This window comes from Otolemur garnettii, unplaced genomic scaffold (genome assembly GCF_000181295.1).
Source record: "Otolemur garnettii isolate 467f Iridium unplaced genomic scaffold, OtoGar3 scaffold00122, whole genome shotgun sequence".
Taxonomy (NCBI): domain Eukaryota; kingdom Metazoa; phylum Chordata; class Mammalia; order Primates; family Galagidae; genus Otolemur; species Otolemur garnettii.
The window spans coordinates 2,902,867-2,925,906 of NW_003852517.1; the positions used below are offsets into that span (position 1 = coordinate 2,902,867).

Here is a 23,040-nt window from a genome sequence, read left to right on the forward strand (position 1 = left end):
TATGTCCTTCCCTAAGAGATTCTAATTTAACTGGCCTAGTGTCAGATCTGGGCATTGAGAATTTTGAAAGGTCTCCAGATGACTCTTAATGGCAACCCAACTTGAGAAGCACTACTTTAGAAGGCATAAGAAAGAAACAGCTCTTTTCTCTTAATCTACTATTCTTGGAGTTTTTCCAATTTGCTTTTGTATTATCAGCTAAAACTAATGGTAACAGTATGAACACATAAATATCAGTCCCACAGGTTGCCAGCAAGCTAGGGATAAAAGTCTTCTGCAGTTCTCAGCCCTGGCAGCATATCTGAATCACCTTGAGCAGCTTTTTAAAATACTATGCATAGGGCTCACTTGGTATTTTGTACTGCTCCAAGTTGAGAATCATGGCTTTTAAGATTTAAAGGCACATAGGGGAAAACATAAAGAGCAAACCATTTGGAGAATAGTAAGGAAAATTCATATCAAAAGAATGCATTCACAGCAAGAATGCATTCACCGGCTAAAGTGGCTCACACCTGTATTCCTAGTAGCCCCCTCCTCTCTAGAGTAAGGTGACCAGACGTCCTAGCACTCTAGGAGGCCAAGACAGGTAGAAAGCTGGAAGTATATGTACACCATGGAATACTATGCAGCCATAAAAAAGACGGAGACTTCACATCTTTTATGTTTACCTGGATGGAGCTGGAACATATTCTTCTTAGTAAAAGTATCCCAAGAATGGGGAAAAAAGTATCCAATGTACTCAATACTACTATGAAATCAATGTATAACCACCTACACAATCATATGAATGACAAAACATAACTATAGTCCATAAAGTAGAAGGGAAGAGAGAGAGGGCTGGGGAGAGGGGATATGGGAGAAGGGAGGGCATTTGGGGGGACCTCACCTAATGTGCATGATGCAATGGTACATTTCAAAACTATTAAGAAATGAATATAATTGTAATGGATGTGTTACTTGGTTCAATGTAAATATTTCACATTGTATATCGAAGCAGTACCCTGAACCCCATAAATGCATCAATGTTAAGGAGACCAGACATCCTGCTTTTGGCAGGACAGTCCCGATTTTTAACAATTTGTCCTGTGTCCTGTGTCCTGCAGCATTTTTAAAAAAGTCCTGATTTTTGGAAAGAATGCATGACAAGTAGGGAACAGTGGAAGAATGGGAAGGGAATATATGGTTTTTGGCTCCTGAAAAGGTTAATGTAACTCCATTTGGGAATGAAGAGGTTAATGGAACTCCATCTGGGAATGAAGAGGTTAATGTAACTTCATTTGGAAATGAAAAGGCTAATGTAAACTCCCTACTCCCCTCCTGGGCAAGGTATCAGAAGGAAGTGGCTCCTTCCCTTGCTTCTAGGCCAGGACAATTAGCTCAGAAGGAGCCAAACTGCCTGGAACAAACAAGTAGCCCCCTTCTCTCTAGAGTAAGGTGACCAGACGTCCTGCTTTTGGAGGGACAGTCCCGATTTTTAACAATTTGTCCTGCATCCTGCGGCATTTTTAAAAAGCCCTGATTTTTGGAAAGAATGCACAAGCTAGGGAACATGGGAGAACATGAAGGGAATATACGGTTTTCGGCTGCCATGTGGCTATTTCACCAGGATATGCATTTTATATTATTTTTGCTAAGTTTATAATGTTAAACTTTAATAATAACAAATAATTGTTGAGAACTGATTATCAAGAACTGCTTATCAAAGTTTGCATTGTTGTCAGGCCCCCAGGCCCCGCCCCTGCCCATGGTGTCCTACTTTACCAATGTTAAAATCTGGTCACCTTAATCAATGTACAAAGTTATGATTTAATACAAAATAATTAATTATAAAAAAAAAAGAGTTCAGAGACCAGCCTGAGCAGGAGAAGACCATCTCTTAAAAAAAAAAAAAAAAATAGCTGGGTGTTGTGGTGTGCGCCTGTAGACAACTATCATGCTACTGGGGAGGCTGAGATAAGAGGATCACTTTAGCCCAGGAGTCGGAGACTGCTATGAGCTATGCCAGATCACTCTATCAACGGCAACATAGTGAGACTCTGTCTCAAAAAACAAACAAAAAAAATTCACAAACTAAGCAGAAAACTTGACATTTCAAAAATATGAGGAATAACACTAAAATGGCTTAATTTCCACATAGGGATAGTATTTACTGAATATCAACTTTCAAAAGTATAATACTGATGAAAGAAACTGTAGTAATGCAAATGAATACAAATGAATTCACGTAAATAAAATCAGTGACAACAGAAGAAATAATTTTATTGTTGCAACCACAAAAATGAAAAGGCTCAAGTGAAAGTTACACAGGTCACTTCCTAGAACAGTGATTTGCAACTGCAGAAGGAAAATTCTCCAAGCAGTTTCCTACCCTGCTCCTACCTCACTCAGCTTGCGAATTCCTGTCATGGAACCAAGAGTTAGAGATCATTCAAAAAAAAAGTTTAAAATAGAAAGCAACCCCTGAGAACCAAACAGGAGCTTTGAAGAAAAAAAAAAACCATCCTAAATGATCTCCTTAGATTCAGAGTTGGGAAAATTGATACCAACTTTTTCTATTTGTTTGAAACAGTAAATATATCACTAAATCAACACTGCTGCATTTAGAGATTTGAGTTCTATAATCATTATTTATTTGATGTACATTACCATTACTGCTGACATTTTCACATTTAAAAACTACATGAGAATTTTATAAGATATACAACTTCTCTTACCTGCTTAAGCAAATACAAACAAACATTCCCAGGCTTATTTTTTAAGGCTATACATTCTATTTGATAGAAAAAAATGATTGCCAGCAGTAACTTCCCATCAAAAAAGAAACCCAAAGTAGGCATTACATTTTTCTGAAAGCCAGATTCTAATCACACAGAGGCATCTCATTATAAGTTATATGCAAGGAAAAAATGGAAATGGATCAATATTTAAGATATAGTAAGTCAAAAAAAGGGAACAAAGGTGATAACGGTAAAAATGTATTACTCAAAAAAAGACCCTAAAATACTTCGTAAGTTACTAGAATTTAAAACTTTAATTTCCCTACAGCCAAAATTTTATTCAGATATTTATGTAGATTGGTTGAATGTTGAAACATATTTGAAAACGTCAAAAACTAAAAGAATTTCTTTTTTTCTCTTTTCCATTAGTTCTAATTCACATGTTCTTTGTAAGTTTTATCTGAAAGAAGGATGTAAAAACTTAAAAGCAGGAGCACAGACAGTGGAAAGCTAAGAATAAATTATTAAGAACAAACTCCATAAAACTCAACTTCACTTATGATACATGAGTAGAAAGAGCAAACCAGCCTTCTTCATTTTCTTTCTCAATCTGTTGAACAAAGATACAGAGAGAATTTAGAAGATAACCAGAAACATGGCACCACACAAGATTCACAGATCAGGCCAAGTACATACAACAGTCATCCTGTGCCATTAAATGGTCATGGAAATCAAATCGCTACCACCAATGTTTATGTTCTAACAAACACTAACAAATAACTGATTATCTGACCAATAGATCCTGATATTGATTTAACAGTCCTATTTTTCTTAAAAGAGATATAGCCAGTGTTTTATACAAATCACAGGTACAACTTTTAAAAATAATAAAAAGAAAGTTATTTGATCTTAATATATATTACTAAATTCTAGGAACTAAGGGTAAGTTATATAAAATAGCTATTTTAAAGCTTTTTTAGAACATAAGTAGCAAAAGACAAATTTTCTAGTACTGGGCAACTGGGATATCTAAACCTATCAATTTATTTGGGCTATAACACCCAATCTTTGGTTAATTACTAAAGCTAGTTAGCAATAAGAATAGCAAAGATTCCTCCCCTCATCTCAGATAGTTGTTACCGCAAGTCCACAAAAGTAATTTTTACAATTTTAAAGATATCCTCACAATTTATTATGAACAAATACTCAAAGGAACTATATTTTGCTGTATTAACACAGACAAATGCCTTCTGCAAAAATGTTGCATACACTCTGAAATGCTTAGCTTTTACATACAGCAAAACACACAAAAACCACATGATACTTATTTACCCTTTGTGTCATAATCTGTCTAACCAGTGGCACACTTAGGTATGGAATCCCAGCATAAAGTGACAAGAAAAGTGAACGGACTCATACCTACCCAATCACAGAAAGGAGTGAAGGAACCAACAATACACCTACAATCCATTTAAGGCATACCTATGTGTCCTGCCATGGCATTCAGAAAGCTCACCTAAAGCCAGTAATCCCAGTCTTTAAGGACTGCTGAATATCTTATAAAATTGTATCTTATTCCTTTACCATAGAACAAAAGAAGTATACAAGGGCTGTCTGGAAAGTATCCAACATGCATCTCTTTTTTCACAGTACATGGTTGGATACTTTCTGGACATCCTTGTATGTCTTATTTTTTTCTAATGAAGGTGAATTACTACTTTTTTTTCATTTAAGAATTTCATATCAGTCAGGTGTGGTGGCTCACACCTGTTATTCCAGCACTTTGGGAGGCCAAGCCAAGAGGATCACTTGGGGCCAGACATTTGAGAACTGCCTGGGCAACACAGAGAGAAATCATTGCTACAATTTTTTTTTTATTATTAAATCATAGCTGTGTACATTAATGCAATCATGCTACAAAATTTTTTTAAGAAATTAGCCGGGCATGATGGTGCATCCCTTTAGTCCCAGCTACTTGGAAGGCTGCGCCAGGACAATCACTTGAGCCTAGGGATTTTGAAGTTACAGTGAGCTATGATTGTAGCTAACCTGGATGACAGAGTGAGACCCTATCTCAAAAAATAAAAACAAACAAAAAAAGAACTTTATATCATCTTTAGGATAACAGAAATAATAACTGAATGAAAAGCACTGATCAGTCACCTTCCCCCTTTACCATCTCGACACCTCATATACATTTCACAACTACATCTTATCATGTACCTTTGCTCTTGGATTCAGAGGTGTGAATGGCCCACTTCCTGAGGTAGCATTTAATGGAGATAAAGAATTACTAGTAGCTCCTGAAGATCTATTTATAAGAAATAAAAGAGGATGACAAAGTGAGTTATCATTATTAACCTTCGAAAATTATGCAAACAACTGACAATTCTCAATACTGGCAAGAACTTATAAATGAATGGCTGACATAGTTCCAAATGAGGTAAATTATTTGCAATATATTTTCACCAACCTATAAGTCACTTTTTAATTGATAGAAGTTATTTTTAGAGCAGTTTTAGGTTTACAAAAGATGAACGGAAAGTACAGAGTTCCCATACTCCCACTCACCCCCAACTCCAAGACATGCATGGTTTCCCCTATTACTAACACCTTGCTTTAGTGAGGCAAATCTGTTACCACTGCTGACCTAACAGTAATATATTGTAAGTTACTGAAGTTCACAGTTCATATTAGAGTTCACTCTTTGGGTTATATGTTCTACGGATTTTGACAAATGTATGACATGTATCTGCCATCACAGCATCATACAGATAAGTTTATACCAATAAAGGGGAGAAAAATGTCAAAGGAGTAGAAGAGAAACCAGACCTGAACAGCACAGTACAAGACTGAGAATGCAAAGTAGAGACAGAGGGGTAGATATGCCTGCAGTGTCACCACTTACCAACTATGTGACTCATCCAAGCTAATCACCCTATTAGCTATACAAGCTTCAGTTTCACTTATTATAAAGAAGGAAAATACTTTTGGTCAAATCACCTTCCCTGTCGTATATCACATATATCACGTATCACCTCCTAATCCTATACTCTGTGTTACACCATTTTTGTCTGTAGTAGTCAACCTATACTTTTCTAATTAGTTAGAGGTTATTCCTCATTATTCTTTTCCCCCAAAAATTCTCTTCTCTAATTATTTTATTTTCTCTAAATGAGTCTGTCTAAACTTAAGTCAGATATCATACACTTCCTTTTTTTCATGAAGAGAATAAAATACATACCACATTCTTCACATTCTTGACTGTTCTTTAACTAAGTGTTCACACTGTACTCCTACCTTCTTGTATTTATTCCACTGACAGGAGAGACAGTACTGCATTTTGAGCTCTCTGGGGCTTCTGCAGCTGGAATAGATACCTCAATGGTCCTCTTTCCTCCTTCTAAAATATAAATATGAACATTAGTTTCATTATCTTTCAATGAAATAAAAATAAAAATTTCACCTGACTTCCATCTTACTACAAATTGCACATTACAAATGTAGAGATTCTTTCCTCATTTTTAACATTATAGCCCACAGATATGCTTGGAAGACTTTTTTTTTTTTTTTAATGAACTGTGAGACAAGAAACTTTAGTTACTAGTGTCAATTCAGTAGCATGCCAGTTCATACAGAGCCAGAATCTTCAGACAAGTGGTATCATGTCAGATCTGGAAGTGAAAAACAGAAATTAAGAGGTAGCCCTAAAGAACTTAAGAACTTTGTCAAAAATAGCTTATCTATAGTTTTCCCCCAAAGGAGGGAAATTTTTCTGTAGTCATTCAGTAAAACTTTAAATCTTTTAAATATATTACATTATGACTTTTACTGAAGACATTCAAGCAGGAAGGGAAAGTTGGCTGAAGAATGCCCCATATGGCCAATACAAATTATGTATACTCTCCATATTTCAGAAGTGGGTAATCAACCAACTTATATGTTCCTATGTATTTATTAATGGAAGACTTTATGTCCATCCAGGCTACTGTGAATCATTGCTTAAAAACAATGATTTCTAGGTTTAATGAGGTAATAAAGCCCTATTAATTTTATAAAATATTCCTCAGTTACCACAGAAAACAAATTTTTCATGGCATATGGACTATTTTTATTTTGATCATTATAGCCCACAGAGGTTCCTATGAAACCAAGAATTTCACTTATAAAAAGAATGCATTAGAGATATAACTATTGGAAGGGAAAGAGCATTATCACAAATCTGTAATTTGTTCTAGACCTTCAAATAAATCACTTAACCTTATTTTGTCTCAGTTTACTTATTTATCAAATAGGTGTACTATCAATTCTGAGGTCTTAATTCAATTTCTGGCTAAAATTCAACTTGATATATACTTTGTTTTGTCAGTACTTTTTTGAATGTGAATACCATGACAACTAACTTTTTAGTTACTATTCTATTATTTAGAATCCCCTTGCCAGGCAGACATGGAGGTTCACGCCTGCAATCCCAGCACTCTGGGGGGCCAAGGCAAGAGGACTGCTTGAGACTAAGAGTTCAAGGCCCTGTCTTTGTAAAAAATGATGAAATACTATCCCCTCTAGCTTTTCACGTTCCTAAATATAACAACAGAAAATTTAATTAACAAATGAAAATGTTTAAAACATAATTGTTGCTGATGAAATTCTTAATCATCATTATGATGGTTATATTTTACAATTAGCTGCAGCATATGTCCTAAGTGGATCACAAACTATAATGAATCCCATTTAGATACAGGGCAACTTAGGAATCCAGACACCTAAGATTAACTAGGCACTGTGGGATAGAAAGAATTAGGAGACCTGCTTTCTAGTCTTACTTCTGTCACTTCTTTTGTGACTTAGACTTATACCTTCCTGTGCAAAATAGAAAAATCTGAGATTTCTTTCAGCTCAGTAAGAACTTGCAAAATAAGAAAATGAAAATCTTCATATTTCTAGTTTTAAAATCATGAATTTGTGACCAACCAGTCCATGCTCTGACAGGTGACAATGGTGGAGAAGGATTCAAACCAACAAGTTTCTGCTGCTCTATCAACTGCAGTAGTTTTCCACGAGCCTCCATACTCTGCCGATTCAATTCTGCAATCCTTTCCTCCATACTACTTGGTGGTAGAGATTGTGCTACTGGAAAAGTCTTTGAGGGAAAAAAGGGCAAAAATTCAATGCTGAAAAAAACTTTTCTCCTAAGTGTCAGTAAGTTAGTATTCATAGCCCTTGTTACATACAAATGTGAACAGAATTTACAATCAATAGAACCTACGAATCATTTAACTGAAAACTTAGGGCTCAAGTAAAAGGATACTAATCCTTCTCCTACTGGTGCCACAGAAGCCCTCCAGTGCCTTTGATTAAGCATGTAGTTTATGGGACAGGCTTTCCCATATCTCTTAAGTGTTACTAAGCTGCATGAAAGATCACATAAGCAAAAAGATTACTCCTAGTGATCTATTCTCTAAGTAAATGCCACATACCTACTGATCACACAACTGGCTGGGGTTTGACAGCTTACAAAAGAGGATCTGCTATATTTGAAACAGATGCTTCTATAATTATAATTTCCAAACATGCACTATGGGTTATTTGACAAAGGTTCTGGGAACCTTGTTACTCCTTACCATGTGGAGGTCTCCCTAGGCTACTTTTGGCCTAAGATATCTGATTCAAGAATAACTGGCGATTGGAAAGGAATATGAGAGGCACCGCATAAAATAGCCACCCAAGGCATATAACAAGTATAATGTCAAAATTCCCAAAAGAAATGTACTTATGTCATTCCTATTTTATTATGTTAAATATGTCCCTTTGGAGGGGAAAAAAAAACCTCTGATGGAAATCACTAATTTTTAGTTTATGTCTATTAATTTAAAGAAAGCAAAACTATGAATTAAAGATCATTTTGTATTTCCACTTAAAAGAGTATGGTGAGGACAGTAATATTAGATTGTTCTTTCTAGCCTGATCTGTATACTATCAATAATTAGAAAGAAAGCTAGTAAAACAGTTAACTCTGTTGCCTTTTTTAAACCCGGAGTTGCCTGTTTCAAATAATCTTCAAAACTGAAAACATGTAAGTGCCTCCCAATGATTCAAAATTGAGGCAATTTGATTTTACATACATACACATGTACCACTGGCTGCTGCCTCCTAGCAATACTTTCCTCTTCTGCCCGTCCCTTCCAACTGCTACTTCTGATTCAATACGCATATTGCCCTTATTCCTGATGAGCCAGATCTTACAGAAATGGCCCTTATTCCCACCTCACCCTAACCTTTCTAAAAGAAAAGCTCTCGATCCACTGCTGTTAAAACCCTCACAGACACAGATACCCCAGGAGCTACTAATCCATGGTGAAGCTTCTCAGCAGGTTCCCACTCCTAAAACACTATATAGCCCCCTATCAGAAACCTGGCAGGAGCTATTACTGCTCAAGAAAGAGCAAAAGGAAGTGTCTCTCATCACTGTGACCAGCATGAGGAGGGGTGTAGAACATTCCCAGTTGGAACTTAGAATTCCTTATTGCCCCAAAAAACAATGAAATAAAGTTACCAGGTTATCCCACAAAGTTTACTTAACCTGATAAATAACTTACGTCTATTGTGTGATGAGGACAGCCCAAAACATAAGCCATCCAGTAGTAGCCTCAAGTTACCTAGGATCATTTCTGAAAAGTCTCTTAAGATCCCCAAGCCTACATTCCTACCTAAGTTCCTGTATGTCCCTGGTCAACTCCTAACTGGTACTCACAGCAGTGATGCCACCTGTGCTTTCTTGTTTATTCAGTTCCCGGAGTCCATCCCCTTGCTCTCCCCCAGGCCCAATAATATTATTCAAATGTGACTTGATTGCTGAATTTTGTAGTGTCAACTCAGCAATTCGTGCCATTATGTCCTTTCTTTGTATTAATGCCTCATTTGTTCTAAGCTGTTGCCCATCTCCCAGTACTGGTGGCTCTTCTGAGAACATGGGGTTTCTTGATTGCTGAGTGCTGGAACGGGAATTGCAGAGAGGCTGTGAGAAGTTAACAAATGGAGCCTGATTTTTGTTCTCCGAATCTTCTCCCATGTGAGAGACTCTCCACCTCTGAGTGAAGAGATGACTCTCTTCGCTTGAATTTTGGCCATCTGTATCAATAGGTAAGGTCTTCTTTTTCCAATTTTGTTCCTTTTCAGTTATTTCCACTGTTGGAGGAACCCGTGGTGCAGGACGAGTTTGGACAGTCCTCCTCAATACTGTAGATAAGAATTAAAAAGTAATGAACATGTATTATTTTCCTATAGGTTGACACTCTAATTATCTAATTAGCCCTTTGTAGTAGTTAGAAAAGTATTTCTTTCTTTTTTTTTTTTTTTAGACAGAGCCTCAAGCTATCCCCCTGGGTAGAGTGCCATGGCATCACAGTTCACAGCAACCTCCAACTCCTGGGCTCAAGCGAGTCTCCTGCCTCAGCCTCCCAAGTAGCTGGGACTACAGGCACCCGCCACAACGCCTGGCCATTTTTTGGTTTTAGCCATCATTGTTGTTTGGCGGGCCCAGGCTGGGGATTCGAACCCGCCACCTTAGGTGTATGTGGCCTTAGCCGCTTGAGCCACAGGCGCCGAGCCAGAAAAGTATTTCAATAGAAGGGTTTGGCTTCTGAATGCCTAAATTATTTTTAGCAGGGAATATTACCAAGAATGCCACCCCTAACAATCAAATACAGAGACTATTTAGATTCCTTAAAGCATTTATTGGTACCTTTGTGAAAAAAACATCTGCCAGTTCACTTTTTTTTTTTTTATTTTAAGTTAATGTGAGGGTACAAACAATCAGGTCACAATATTTGAATTTGTTAGGTAGAGTCCATCTTATAGTTGTGTCCTACACCCAAAAGGTGTGCCATATACCTCTACATTGTGGCCACTGAGTAGGAGCAAGCCAATCCCCTCCTCTTCCTTATCCCCCTCCCTCCAATTGAGTTTTGCTTCTATATGGGTGTGAATTAGATCATCTATTGGCTTTTTATTAGTATTAAGTACATTGGATGTTTGCTTTTCCATTCTTGTGATATTTTACTAAGATGAGTATGTTTCAACTCCATCTAGGCTAATACAAAAAATATAAAGTCTCCATCTGTTTTATGGCTGAATAGTAGTCCATGGTATACATATACCACAATTTGTTAAGCCATTCCTGAGTTGATGGACATTTAGGTTGTTTCCACAATTTGGCAATTGTAAATTGAGCTGTGATAAACAATCTAGTGCAAATGTCTTTATGATAAAATGATTTTTTAGTTTTGGGTAGACACCTAGTAGTGGGGATTGCAGGGCAAATGGGAGGTCTAATCTGAGTTCTTTGAGGATTTACCATATTTCTTTCCAAAGAGGCTTTATGAGTTTGCAGTCCCACCATGCAAAGTTCACATTTTAACACACATATTAACTTATATCTGGAAATCTTGGGGGGATGAGAAAGAGAGTATCAGTACCTAATTTAAATTGAGGATGGCCAGGAAAGGCCTCTCTGAGGAAGTAAAATTTTAAAAGGATCATGTGTGTAGCAGAACCTAGAGCAAAGCACATTATAGGCAGAGAAAACAATACATTTGAAGGCAGAAAAACAGGAATGAGGAAAGAAAGGATTCCAGGCTAACGATGGTTTAACAATGAAGAGAGAACTGAAAAAATACGTGATTAGAGAAATGTGCAGTGGCTATTTCTGGTATAGCCTTTTAGATTATGTTAGGAATTTTATAATTTAACAGTAATGGAAACCTAGAGAAATTCTGGCAAGATTCAAGTTACATTTCTTAAATGCTGTGGATAATTGATTAGAATATGGCAGAAAAAGAATTAGGAAGTCCAGGATGAAACTGTGGTGGTCTAGAAGAAAGACAATGCTGGCTATGACCAAGGTTTGCTGGCATTAGAGATAGAGAGAAATAAATAAATTTGAGAAATATTTTGTTAATAGAACTGACAGTGGGGGTGCAGAGCAAGATGGCAGACCAGAAAGAGCCTTCATTTGACCAAACTCTCCTAGTACAACTGAGGAATGAGAGAAAACCAAGCTATGTTTGGCATGCAGGTCTTGCCTGGAGCTGTGGCTTGGGGTACATAGCAAGGTGGTGAGGTGCTGGATATAGTGCATGAACCGAGTGGCGGAGTTCTGACACACTAGGCAAGTTTGTACAAGCCAGCAGGAGTAACCAGCTCCACTGCACAGGTCCAGGATGGGAGGAAGAGAGTATCAGTACTAAACAGACAGACTAAATCTGTCTTTTTGCAGTTTTTGGTTCTCCAGGGAAGCTGCGTGTTGAGTGAAAAGCCTGGAAGAGTGGACACACCTGAACAGTACACAGCAGCCAGATTTGAGAGCTAGTTGGAGCTGATTTGCTACCAGTTTGGTGGTGATAGAGATGGCCATACTGGGAGGTCTTGGCAGCCAGGGAGTAGCCATTATGGGAAGGTCCTGAGGGCAGGCTTCCTACAGGGACACAGCCTTCTTAGTTCCACCTGCTGTGATCAGACCTCCAATCCTGACAGGCTCAGGGACTCCTGCACCCTATAGGAACTATTGTCTGGGAGCACAGTGAGACCTGCCTCTAAAGGATTCTGGAGAGCTTTGAGATCCCAACCCAGCAGGGTCTGAATGCTTAGGAATTAATCAGTCAATCACCATGGACAATTAAGTTGGGAAACAGGTCTATGCCTGGGAACTAGAAAGAGGTTGCCAGCTGTTGCCATCCCCCAAAACTACAGCTCCACTTGGTGTCCTGACAATGTATTGCAACACAAATATATTCCTATGCCTCAGCCTCCCAGAGTTTTGGGATTACAGGTGGGAACCACTGTGCCCAGACTCTTTTCTTTCTTTTCCTCTTGTTTCTCCCTACTTGCTCTTTACCTTTCTTCTCCTTTTGGTATCCATACCAAGAGGCCTCTTCATTGCCTAAACTCTGAGACAAGGTAATCTGAAGCAAAGGAGGCAGTGAGAAGGAAAAAGGAGCACAAGGAGGTGAACAAGAAGAAAGCACACATAAGGAGGAACCAACAGAAAAATTCAGGTACCATGAAAATCTAACTAGAGCAACTCCTCCAAGGGACCATAAAGCACTTTTTTTTATAGAAGACTCCTCCTATAAAGGACTAATGGATTTGACAGAAAGAGAATACAATATATGAATGATTAGGACAATAAAGAGAATGGATGAAAAAATGGAAAGACAGAACCAAAAGTCAAACAAGAGTATGTAGAATATAGAAAGGATATGGAGGAGCTTAAGGAAATGAAGGAGACAATCAGAGAATGTAAAGATGTAGTAGAAAGTATCAAAAACAGATTAGACCACAGAAAAGAAAGAATATCAGAGCTAGAGGATAAAGTGTTTGAGTTAACCCACGTAGTTACAGAGGCAGAAGAGAGAAAAAGCAGAGCAGGCACTTAGAGAAGTACAAGACTCCATGAAGTGTTTAAACATATGAATAATAGAAATTCTTGAAGGGGAAGAAGATTGTCCCAAAAGTATGGAAGCCCTACTGGAAAGTATCATAAATGAAAACTTCCCAAGTTTTATTAAAGAGTCCTAAACACTCCCTTCAGACGGATATTCAACTGTGGGTCACCTTAGCTCTAACAGTGCTTCTCCAAGACACATTATAAGAAACCTGTCCAAAGTCAAGACAAATGAGAAAATTCTGCAAGCAACTAGATAAGTGCCACCTGACCTACAGGGCCAGAGCTGAGCCATTATGATGACAGCAGACTTTTCAACTTAAACTTTCCAAGTCAGAAGAGCAGGGTCATCCACCTTCAACATCCTTAAACAAAATAATTTTCAGCCCTGAATTCTGTATCTTGCTAAACTAAGCTTCAAAATTGATGGAGAAAGCAAATCTTTTTTGGATATACAAGCACTGAGGAAATTCGCCACAAGACCAGCTCTATAGGAAATACGTAGACCTATTCTCAACAATGAACACCACAAAGGACTACCACCAAAGTAATCACCTAGAAGCCAGAGGCCAAAACTTAACTTCCACCATAGCACAAAGGATAAAACTACACAATAGACTTTCTCATAACAAGATGAATAAAATTCTACCATACTTACTGGTACTCTCAATAAATGTCAATGGATTTAATTCCCCACTGAAGAGGCACAGGCTGTCTGACTGGATAAAAAAGCACAAGCCATCCATATGCCATCTCAGGAAACACACCTAGCTTTGAAGGACAAATCAAAACTCAGGGTTAATGGATGAAAAACAGTATTTCAAGCAAATGGAAATAAGAAAGGAGGAGTTGCAATCTTATTCTCAGATATAAGTGGATTCAGTGCAACTACAGTTATGACAAAAATAGACACTTCACACTGGTCAAAGGAACATACAACAAGAAGACATCTCAATTTTAAATATTTATGCACCTAACTTAAATGGTCCCAGATTTATGAAACAGACCTTGCGGGGTCTCAGCAATGCCATTACTAGCCAGGGACCTTAACACCCCTCTGACAGAACTGTACAGATCCTCTAAACAGAAACTAAACAAGGATATAAAGGACTTAAACATGACTTTAGAACAAATGGAATTAATAGACATATACAGAACACACCATCACAAAGCAAAAGAATATACTATTTTCTCATCAGCCCATAGCACATATTCCAAAATAGATCACATCCTAGGATACAAATCAATCCTCTACAAAATTAAGTAAATAGAAATTATACCTTGTCTCTTCTCAGACCACAAGGCTACAGAGGTAGAACGCATTCCAACCCCACACAAAGGCATGGAAATTAAACAACCTTATGCTGAATGATAGATATGTTCGGGAAAAGATAAAAGAGGAAATTGTTAAATTCCTCAAACATAACAACAATGAAGACACAAGTTACCAAAACCTATGGGATGCAGCAAAAGCAGTCCTGAGAGGAAAATTTATTGCACTAGATGCCTAAATTCAAAAAACAGAAAGTGAGCAAATCAACATACTCACAAACCATCTTATGGAATTGGAAAAAGAAGAACTGTCTAATCCCAAACCCAGCAGAAGAAAAGAGTTAACCAAAATTAAATCAGAGATTAATGAAACTGAAAACAAAAGAAACATTCAGAAAATTAACAAAACAAAAAGTTCGTTTTTTGAAAAAATTAATAAAATAGATAAACCTTTGACCAGACTAACTAGAAACAGAAAAGTAATATCTCTAGTAACCTCAATAAGAAATGATAAAGAGGAAACAACAACAGATGCCACAGAGATAGAAGAGATTATCTCTGAATACTACAAGAAACTCTACACCCAGAAATTTGACAATGTGGAGGAAATGGATCAATACTTGGAATCACACTCTCTCCCTAGTCTTAATAAAGAAGAAATAGATCTTCTGAACCAATTTCAAGCACTGAGATCAAAGAAACAATAAAAAATCTCCCAACAAAAAAAAATGCTCTGATCTAGATGGCTTCACACCAAAATTCCATCAAATCTTCAAAGAAGAGTTTATACCCATACTATAGGAACTATTCCAAAAAACTAAGAAGGAAAGAATCTTTTCTAACACGTTCTATGAAGCAAACATCACCCTGAAACAAAAACCAGGAAAAGATGCAACTAAAAAGGAGAACTTCAGACCAATTTCACTAATGAATATAGATGCAAAAATTCTCAATAAAATTCTAGCCAATAGATTACAGCTTCTCATTAAAAAAGTCATACATCACAATCAAGTAGGTTACATCCCAGGGATGCAAGGCTGGTTTAACATACACAAGTCCACAAATGTAATTCGCCATATCAACAGAAGCAAAAACAAAAACTATATGATCCTCTCAATAGATGCAGAAAAAGCATTTGATAAAATTCAACATCCCTTTCTAATTAGAACTCTGAAGAATATAGGCATAGGTGGCACATTTCTTAAACTGATCTGCGCCATCTATGACAATCCTACAGCTAATATTATACAGAATGGTGTAAAACTGAAAGCTTTCCCACTCAGAACTGAAACCAGACAAGGTTGTCCTCTATCACCACTACTATTCAACATAGTGCTGAAAGTTCTAGCCAGTGCAGTCAAGTAAGAGAAAATAATAAAGGGCATCCAAATGGGACCAAAGGAAGTTAAACTCTCCCTCTTTGCTAACGATATGACCTTATACTTACAGAACCCCAAAGACTCAACCCCAAGACTCCTGGAAGTTATCAAAAAATACAGTAATATCTCAGGATATAACATTAATGTCCACAAATCAGTAGCTTTTATACATGCCAATCACAGCCAAGATGAGACGCTAATCAAATACACAATTCTCTTCACAGTAGCTTCAAGGAAAATGAAATACCTAGGAATATACTTAACAAAAGAGGGTAAAGAACCTCTATAAAGAAAATTACAAAACACTAAGAAAAGAAATAGCAGGAGATATTAACAAATAGAAGAACATACCATGCTCATGGCTGGGAAGAATCAACATTGTTAAAATGTCTATACTTCCCAAAGCAATCTACAGATTTGATGCAATCCCCATTAAAATACCAACATCATACTTTTAAGATTTGGAACTCTTTGTTTTGTTTACAGCCAGAAAAAAAACCCTATAGGTAAGGCAATTTTTAGTAATAAAAACAAGGCTAGGGACATCTGACTACCAGACTTTAGGCTGCACTAAAAGGCCACAGTGATCAAAACAGCATGGTATTGGCACAAAAATAGAGACAAAGACACCTCCTGGAACTGAATAGAAAACCATGAGATGAAACTAACATCTTACAGCCACCTGATCTTTGATAAACCAAACAAGAACATACACTGGGGGAAAGATTCCCTATTCAATAAATGGTGCTAGGAGAACTGGATAACCACATGTAAAAGACTGAAACTGGCCCACGCCTTTCTCCTCTCACTAAAATTGATTCAAGATAGATAAAAGATCTAATTCTAAGGCATGAAACAATATAAATCCTCAAAGAAAGTGTGGAGAAAAAACCTGAAGGTATCAGCCTGGGAAAAGACATTATTAAGACTCCAGTGGCAACTGCAGCAATAACAAAAATAAACAAATGGGACTTAATTAAACTGAATAGCTTCTGTATAGCTAAGGAGACAACAACTAAAGCAAATAGACTACTATCAGAATGGGAAAAGATATTTATATACTATGAATCAGACAAAAGCTTGATAACTAGGATCTACAGAGAACTCAAATTAAGCAACAAAAAAAGAGCCAATAGTCCCGTATATCAATGGGCAAGTAAGATAAATAGACACTTCTCTAAAGAAGACAGACAAATGACTAACAAACATATGAAAAAATGCTAATTGTTCCCTATTATCAGAGAAATGCAAGTCAAACCACCCTGAGATATTACCTAACCCCAGTGACAATGGCCCACATCTCAAAGTCTCAAAGCTGCAAAGATGTTGGCATGGATATAGAGAGAAGGAAACACTTTTTCACTACTAGTGGGACTGCAAACTAATACAATCTTTTTGGTAAGAAGTATGGAAAATCCTCAAAGAAATCAAACTAGACCTCCCATTTGATCCCATTACTGAGCATCTACCCAGAAGACAAAAAATCATTTTATCATAAGGACATTTTTACTAGACTGTAAATTAAAGCTCAATTTACAATTGCCAAATTGTGAAAACAACCTAAATGCCCACCAGTAATAAGTTGTGGTATACGTACACCATAGAATACTATTCAGCCACTAAAAAGGATGGTGACTTTACATCTTTGGTATTAACCTGGATGGAGTTGAAACATATTCTTCTTAGTAAAGCATCACAAGAATGAAGAAGCAAGAATCCAATGTACTCAATTCTGATATGAGGCCAACCGATGCTAGTACATGGTGGGAGGGGTAGAGGATTAGGGGAACAGAGAGAGGGAAGGGGGGTCACAGCGTGTGACACACCACTTGGGGGCAGGAGACAATTACAAGAGGGACTTTACCTAACAAATGCAAGCAATGTAACCTGGTTCTTTGTACCCTCAATGATTCCCCAAGAATTAAAAACAAACAAACAAAAAAAAACCAACCAACATCATACTTTCAAGATTTGGAAAAAATGATTCTGCATTTTGTATGCAACCAGAAAAAACCCCATATAGCTAAGCCAATTTTAGTAATAAAAACAAAGCTGGGGGCATCACCATACAAGATTTTAGGCTGTACTACAAAGCCATAGTGGTCAAGACAGCATAGTACTGGCACAAAAATACAGATATAGACATTTGGAATCGAATACAAAACCAGGAAATGAAACTAACATCTTACAACCACCTAATCTTTGATAAACAAAACAAGAACATACCTTGGGGGAAAGACCCCCTATTCAGTAAATGGTGCTAGGAGAACTGGATATCCACATGTAAAAGACTATAACTGAACCCATACCTTTCTCCACTCACAAAAATTGATTCAAGATGGATAAAGGACTTAAATTTAAGGCATGAAACAATAAAAATCCTCAAAGAAAGTATAGAAAAAACACTGGAAGATATTGGCCTGGGGAAAGACTTCATGAAGAAGACTGCTGTGGCAATTGCAACAACAAAAATAAACAAATGGGGCTTAATTAAACTGAAAAGCTTCTGTACAGCTAAGGAGTCAACAACCAAAGCAAATAGACAACCCTCACAATGAGAAAGGATATTTGCATATTTTGAATCAGACAAAAACTTGATAACTATATCTATAGAGAACTCAAATTAATACACATGAAAAAAACCAACAATCCCATATATCAATGGGCAAGAGACATGAATAGAATCTTCTCTAAAGAAGACAGACGAATGGCTAACAAACATATGAAAAAATGTTCATCATCCCTAATTATTAGAGAAATGCAAATCAAAACCACCTTGAGATACCATCTCACCCCAGAGAGAATGGCCCACATCACAAAATCTCAAAACTGCAGATGCTGGCATGGATGTGAAGAGAAGGGAACACTTTTACACTGCTGGTAAGACTGCAAACTAATACAACCTTTTTGGAAGGAAGTATGGAGAACCCTCAAAGAACTTAAGCTAGACCTCCCATTTGATCCTGCAATCCCATTCCTAGGTATCTACCCAGAAGGAAAAAAATCCTTTTATCATAAGGACACTTGCACTAGACTGTTTATCACAGCTCAATTTACAATTGCCAAAATGTGGAAACAGCCTAAATGCCCACCAACCCAGGAATGGATTAAAAAGCTGTGGTATATGTATACCATGGAACACTATGCAGCCATTAAAAAAATGGAGACTTTACAGCCTTTGTATTAACATGGATGGAAGTAGAACACATTATTCTTAGTAAAGCATCACAAGAATGGAGAAGCATGAATCCTATGTACTCAATTTTGATATGAGGACAATTAATGACAATTAATGACACGGTGGGGATAGGGGAAGGGGAGAGCAGAGAGAGGAGGGAGGGAGGAGTGGGGAAAGGAATAGAAGCAAGAGGTAAGGAGGGAGGGGGTGGGGTCTCGGTGTATGCCACACCTTTTGAGGGCAAGACAGGATTGTAAGAGGGACTTTACCTAACAAATGCAATCAGTGAAACCTGGTTTCTTAAACCCTCAATGAATCCCCAACAATAAATTAAAAAAAAAAAAAAAACTGAGAGTGATGAACTAGAAGAGAGAAATGAGGGAAACACAGATCAAGATGGCATGGATGGTGATGACATTTACTGAGATGATGAAGACAAGGACTTTGGGGAAGGAAAATTACTAAGAATTCAGTTTTAAACATGGTGAGTTTAAGATGCCATATGATTCATCCATGTATTCATCCAAGCAGATGGATATATGAGTTGAAAACCTGAGAGAGAAATCTGGGCTAAGATAGAAAACTAAAAGTCATTGGCATATAGAAGATGTTGAAAGCCATGAGAATCAGTAAGATTATCCTAGAAAGAGCAGAGTGGGTAAAGAAACCACTGTCAAAACATGAAGAACTCATCATCTGGAGTCAAGTAGAGAGGAAAACAGCAAAGCAGACTGAAATGGAGCCATATGGGAAGATAAGAAAAATATTACATGAATGTGATATCAAGAAAACAGAAAAAAAAAGTGGTTAACTATATACAGTATGAGCATTAAGACCTAGAAGAGTAAGGACAAAAAAGTGTACACTGAACTGAGTAACATGGAAGGTCACTCGTGCCCTTTGCAAGAGTGGTTTAGGTGGAATGATCTAACTGGGAGTGAATTGAGAGGAAGGATGCTTGTAGCTGAGGACTATAGACTGAGCACACATTTATCTCACCTTCTCTCACTGACAGCAAGGAAGTATAGAGTAAATAAAGCCATAATCACTGAACAGAATGATCTGGAAATAGAATCATCAGCAAATGAGATACTCCAACAAATTCCTGGAAGACTGAGAATGGATGGGAAGAATGTGAAAGAACAAAGCCATGGTCTCGTATTTACATACACACACACACAGACACATACATATGAAACAAGTAAAAGTTAATCTTTTAAGGGACCTGAAAAGGCTGGATGATAGGTATAGAAGAAGAAAGTGAGAAGTAGGACTAAAAGCTGGGGAACTGACCCAAAGTTTATCTGTGGTACAGTTATGCCAGTTAAACTGTATTGTCAACCACTTCTCTGATCCATCCTTCTAAGCAGAATATCATGGATGAGAAGTATAAGAGGGTATCCCCAGTTGAATGGCTGGATTTGACTTGCACGCTCTAACAGGAAGCTTATAGTTAAAATATAACATCTCTCTACCCAAAGCAATTATATAAGGGAAAACCTGTTGAAAAAACAGACCTAGACCTATCTAAAACACAGAAAACTTCTGCAGCTACCTAAGTAGGTTTCTGTTCTTAAATATAAATGCATGTCAAATCTAAAACAAAAACAGAAATATTTTCAGGTTTTTAAGAACTCAAAGTTCACCTTGCATGTGCCCTTACTGATTATTCATTTCAGAAAACTGAGAAAGAAACCCAAAACATAAATGGAATCCAGGAAACAGATGATCCAACCCAGGAGTGTAATGATATCAAGTTCCAGCATGAGAGCTATGTGTAAGGCCCACAGAGCAATCAAGGCTGCAGCAGGCTTGAAGGGCTTTCAGAAGATGTCTCTGGGACTTGAAGATATGGTGAAAGCACATTATTCTCTGTCAACAGGAGGGCAAAAGCAATCTGAAAGTCCAGGCAAAGCAAAAGCTGAACAAGAAAGTCACAATACGTATCATAACTATAGAGCCAACTAAAAGATGCTAAGCAACTGTCGAAATAAGAACTCATCTTGATCTTCATAATAAGAACCTTTTCCTTTAGCATAAGGATTGGCAGTAATAACGAACTCAAAAAGAAAATGTAATATTTATTGATTTGTTTTCACTTTTCAGGAGCCATATATGCAAGGCCCAGAAACATAACTATGACAATGGAAGAGAATGTTAATGCAGTCAAATTTAATAATATGAAAGAAAAGGTGTAGCTGGCTGAAGGTGGGTGGTAGAAAACAGGAGAAAGAGAGGGGAAGAAGAGTAAGTATTCTCACACAGTTGAAACCAAAAGATACTGCCTAACTTGAATGAAGAAGAAATAAGGATTTAAAGTTATAAAGATGAGTAATAGAAAAATTAAAAATAAAAATATAATTACACAAAATTAGACAAAGGAAGTAGGTGTTAATGTGAATTATAACCTCTTCTTTGATAAAAGAAAATCTATAATTATTTTGTAAAATTCATATCTTGAAAAAAGAGCTGTAAAAATATTTTATATTAATTATGAAGACAACTAACAGGTGAACAAAATCACACTGGATAAAAATGACTGAACAAAATCACACTGGATAAAAATGCCTTTAGGGATAGCTCTAGAGGTGGGGTAGAAGGAGCCCCTTGTAAGTGCTATGAAAGTTGTCAGAATCAAAATGGAGTCACTTTTGTCAAACCTTGGCAAATGGAGCCTGAAAAGTATATGAAGGAAGAATTTTCATGCATTTATGCCTGATAATAATTATCATACAAGATGGCAAAATCCACAACCTTGCACAAAGGCCACCGTAACCTTATGCAAAACACACTTCTGTGAGGACATCTGCCCAGCAATCTTTTTTTTAGAAGAACTTATTTATTTTTGGCCGGGGATGGGTTTGAACCCTCCACCTCCAGCATATGGGGCTGGCGCCCTACCCTTTTGAGCTACAGGCGCCACCCTGCCCAGCAATCTTGAACTGATACCATCCTTGTAAATTCAGAACTGAAATTATATTTCCTTAATCTAGCCAAAGAAAGCTACTTACATTCTATAGCCCACTGATGACAAAACACTGAATCACAGAATTGTAGGGCTGGAAGGAACATTAAAATTAAAAAAAGAATCCTCTCATTTTAGAAACAGAAAAACTGAGGTCCAGAACATAAGTATCTGAGCCTCATGTCTCACAGCTAGTCACTGACGGACGGGCCAAGACGCCAGCTTTTCTTACTCTCAGCCTGGCACCGTCACCACTGCACCACACTGATCTGGCAGATGCTACATTCACATTACAAATACTAAAACAAATTTCTTAACAGCAAGGACTTGTCATTTTCTTTAACCCTCATGGCTTTTTTATGTCCTCTATTGGAATCATACATCAAAGTACAGAAAAATATGACAAAATTCATATGTGCCAATGACAGTAAGTTATTTTTCTGTTCCCCTATGTAAGAATATAGAAGATCTTTTAAAAGAAATAAAAATTCAGACAAATCAGGGTTGAATAATGCACTCTTTTAAAACTTTGGAGAAGATTCTTAACTTTTTTTGATTTAAGAATGCTTTGAAAATGAAATGAAAATAATAGCTCTAGAAGAAAATACACATATAGATAAATAGATCTGATTTTCCCAACAATGAAGCAGCCTGTGGCACTTCTAAAGGCCTTGCATGAACTCCAAGTTTGAGAATCTTTGAGCTAAAAATAATAGAATTTTAATATTTGTATTCAAAACTCTACATGTGGCTGCAAAAGCAACTAAAGCTTTTAATTGTCCATCAACTTTTATTATAAAATTCTTCAACTTTTAATAAGAAAGAGGTTAACACGGTGACCACATGTGACTTACAAAATCCTTGAAGTCACAGTTCTTCCCCTTTGTTGGTCTAACTTTCCTTATTGTCTGGAGTATAATCTCCTCTTATTTCTTACTTCTTCATATGTTCCTGAACAATAGAGACAAAGGGAATGCCTCTTGCTCTTACTCTGCATCGTATTGCTAAGGACTGTGATCTTTTGATCTGAATTTAACATTTACAGTGCTCAAAGGAACAGATATACAATGAAATTAATTCAGTGTCAC

General features: G+C 37.1%; 1 protein-coding gene across 4 annotated transcripts in view; it reads right to left on the reverse strand.

Moving 5' to 3' along the window:
- Positions 1-3,095: 3,095 nt before the first annotated feature.
- SPICE1 (spindle and centriole associated protein 1) overlaps positions 3,096-23,040 on the reverse strand; it is a 79,641-nt gene continuing 59,696 nt past the window's right edge. For all 4 annotated transcript variants that reach the window (XM_023517855.1, XM_023517856.1, XM_023517854.1 and 1 more), the window contains exons 13-17: positions 9,469-9,953; positions 7,689-7,857; positions 6,018-6,120; positions 4,941-5,028; positions 3,096-3,327 (exon numbers count right to left, since the gene is read on the reverse strand). In XM_023517855.1, the coding sequence (XP_023373623.1) occupies positions 3,274-3,327; positions 4,941-5,028; positions 6,018-6,120; positions 7,689-7,857; positions 9,469-9,953 (899 nt within the window). In that variant the 3' untranslated portion in view covers positions 3,096-3,273. The remainder of the gene's footprint in view (positions 3,328-4,940; positions 5,029-6,017; positions 6,121-7,688; positions 7,858-9,468; positions 9,954-23,040) is intronic.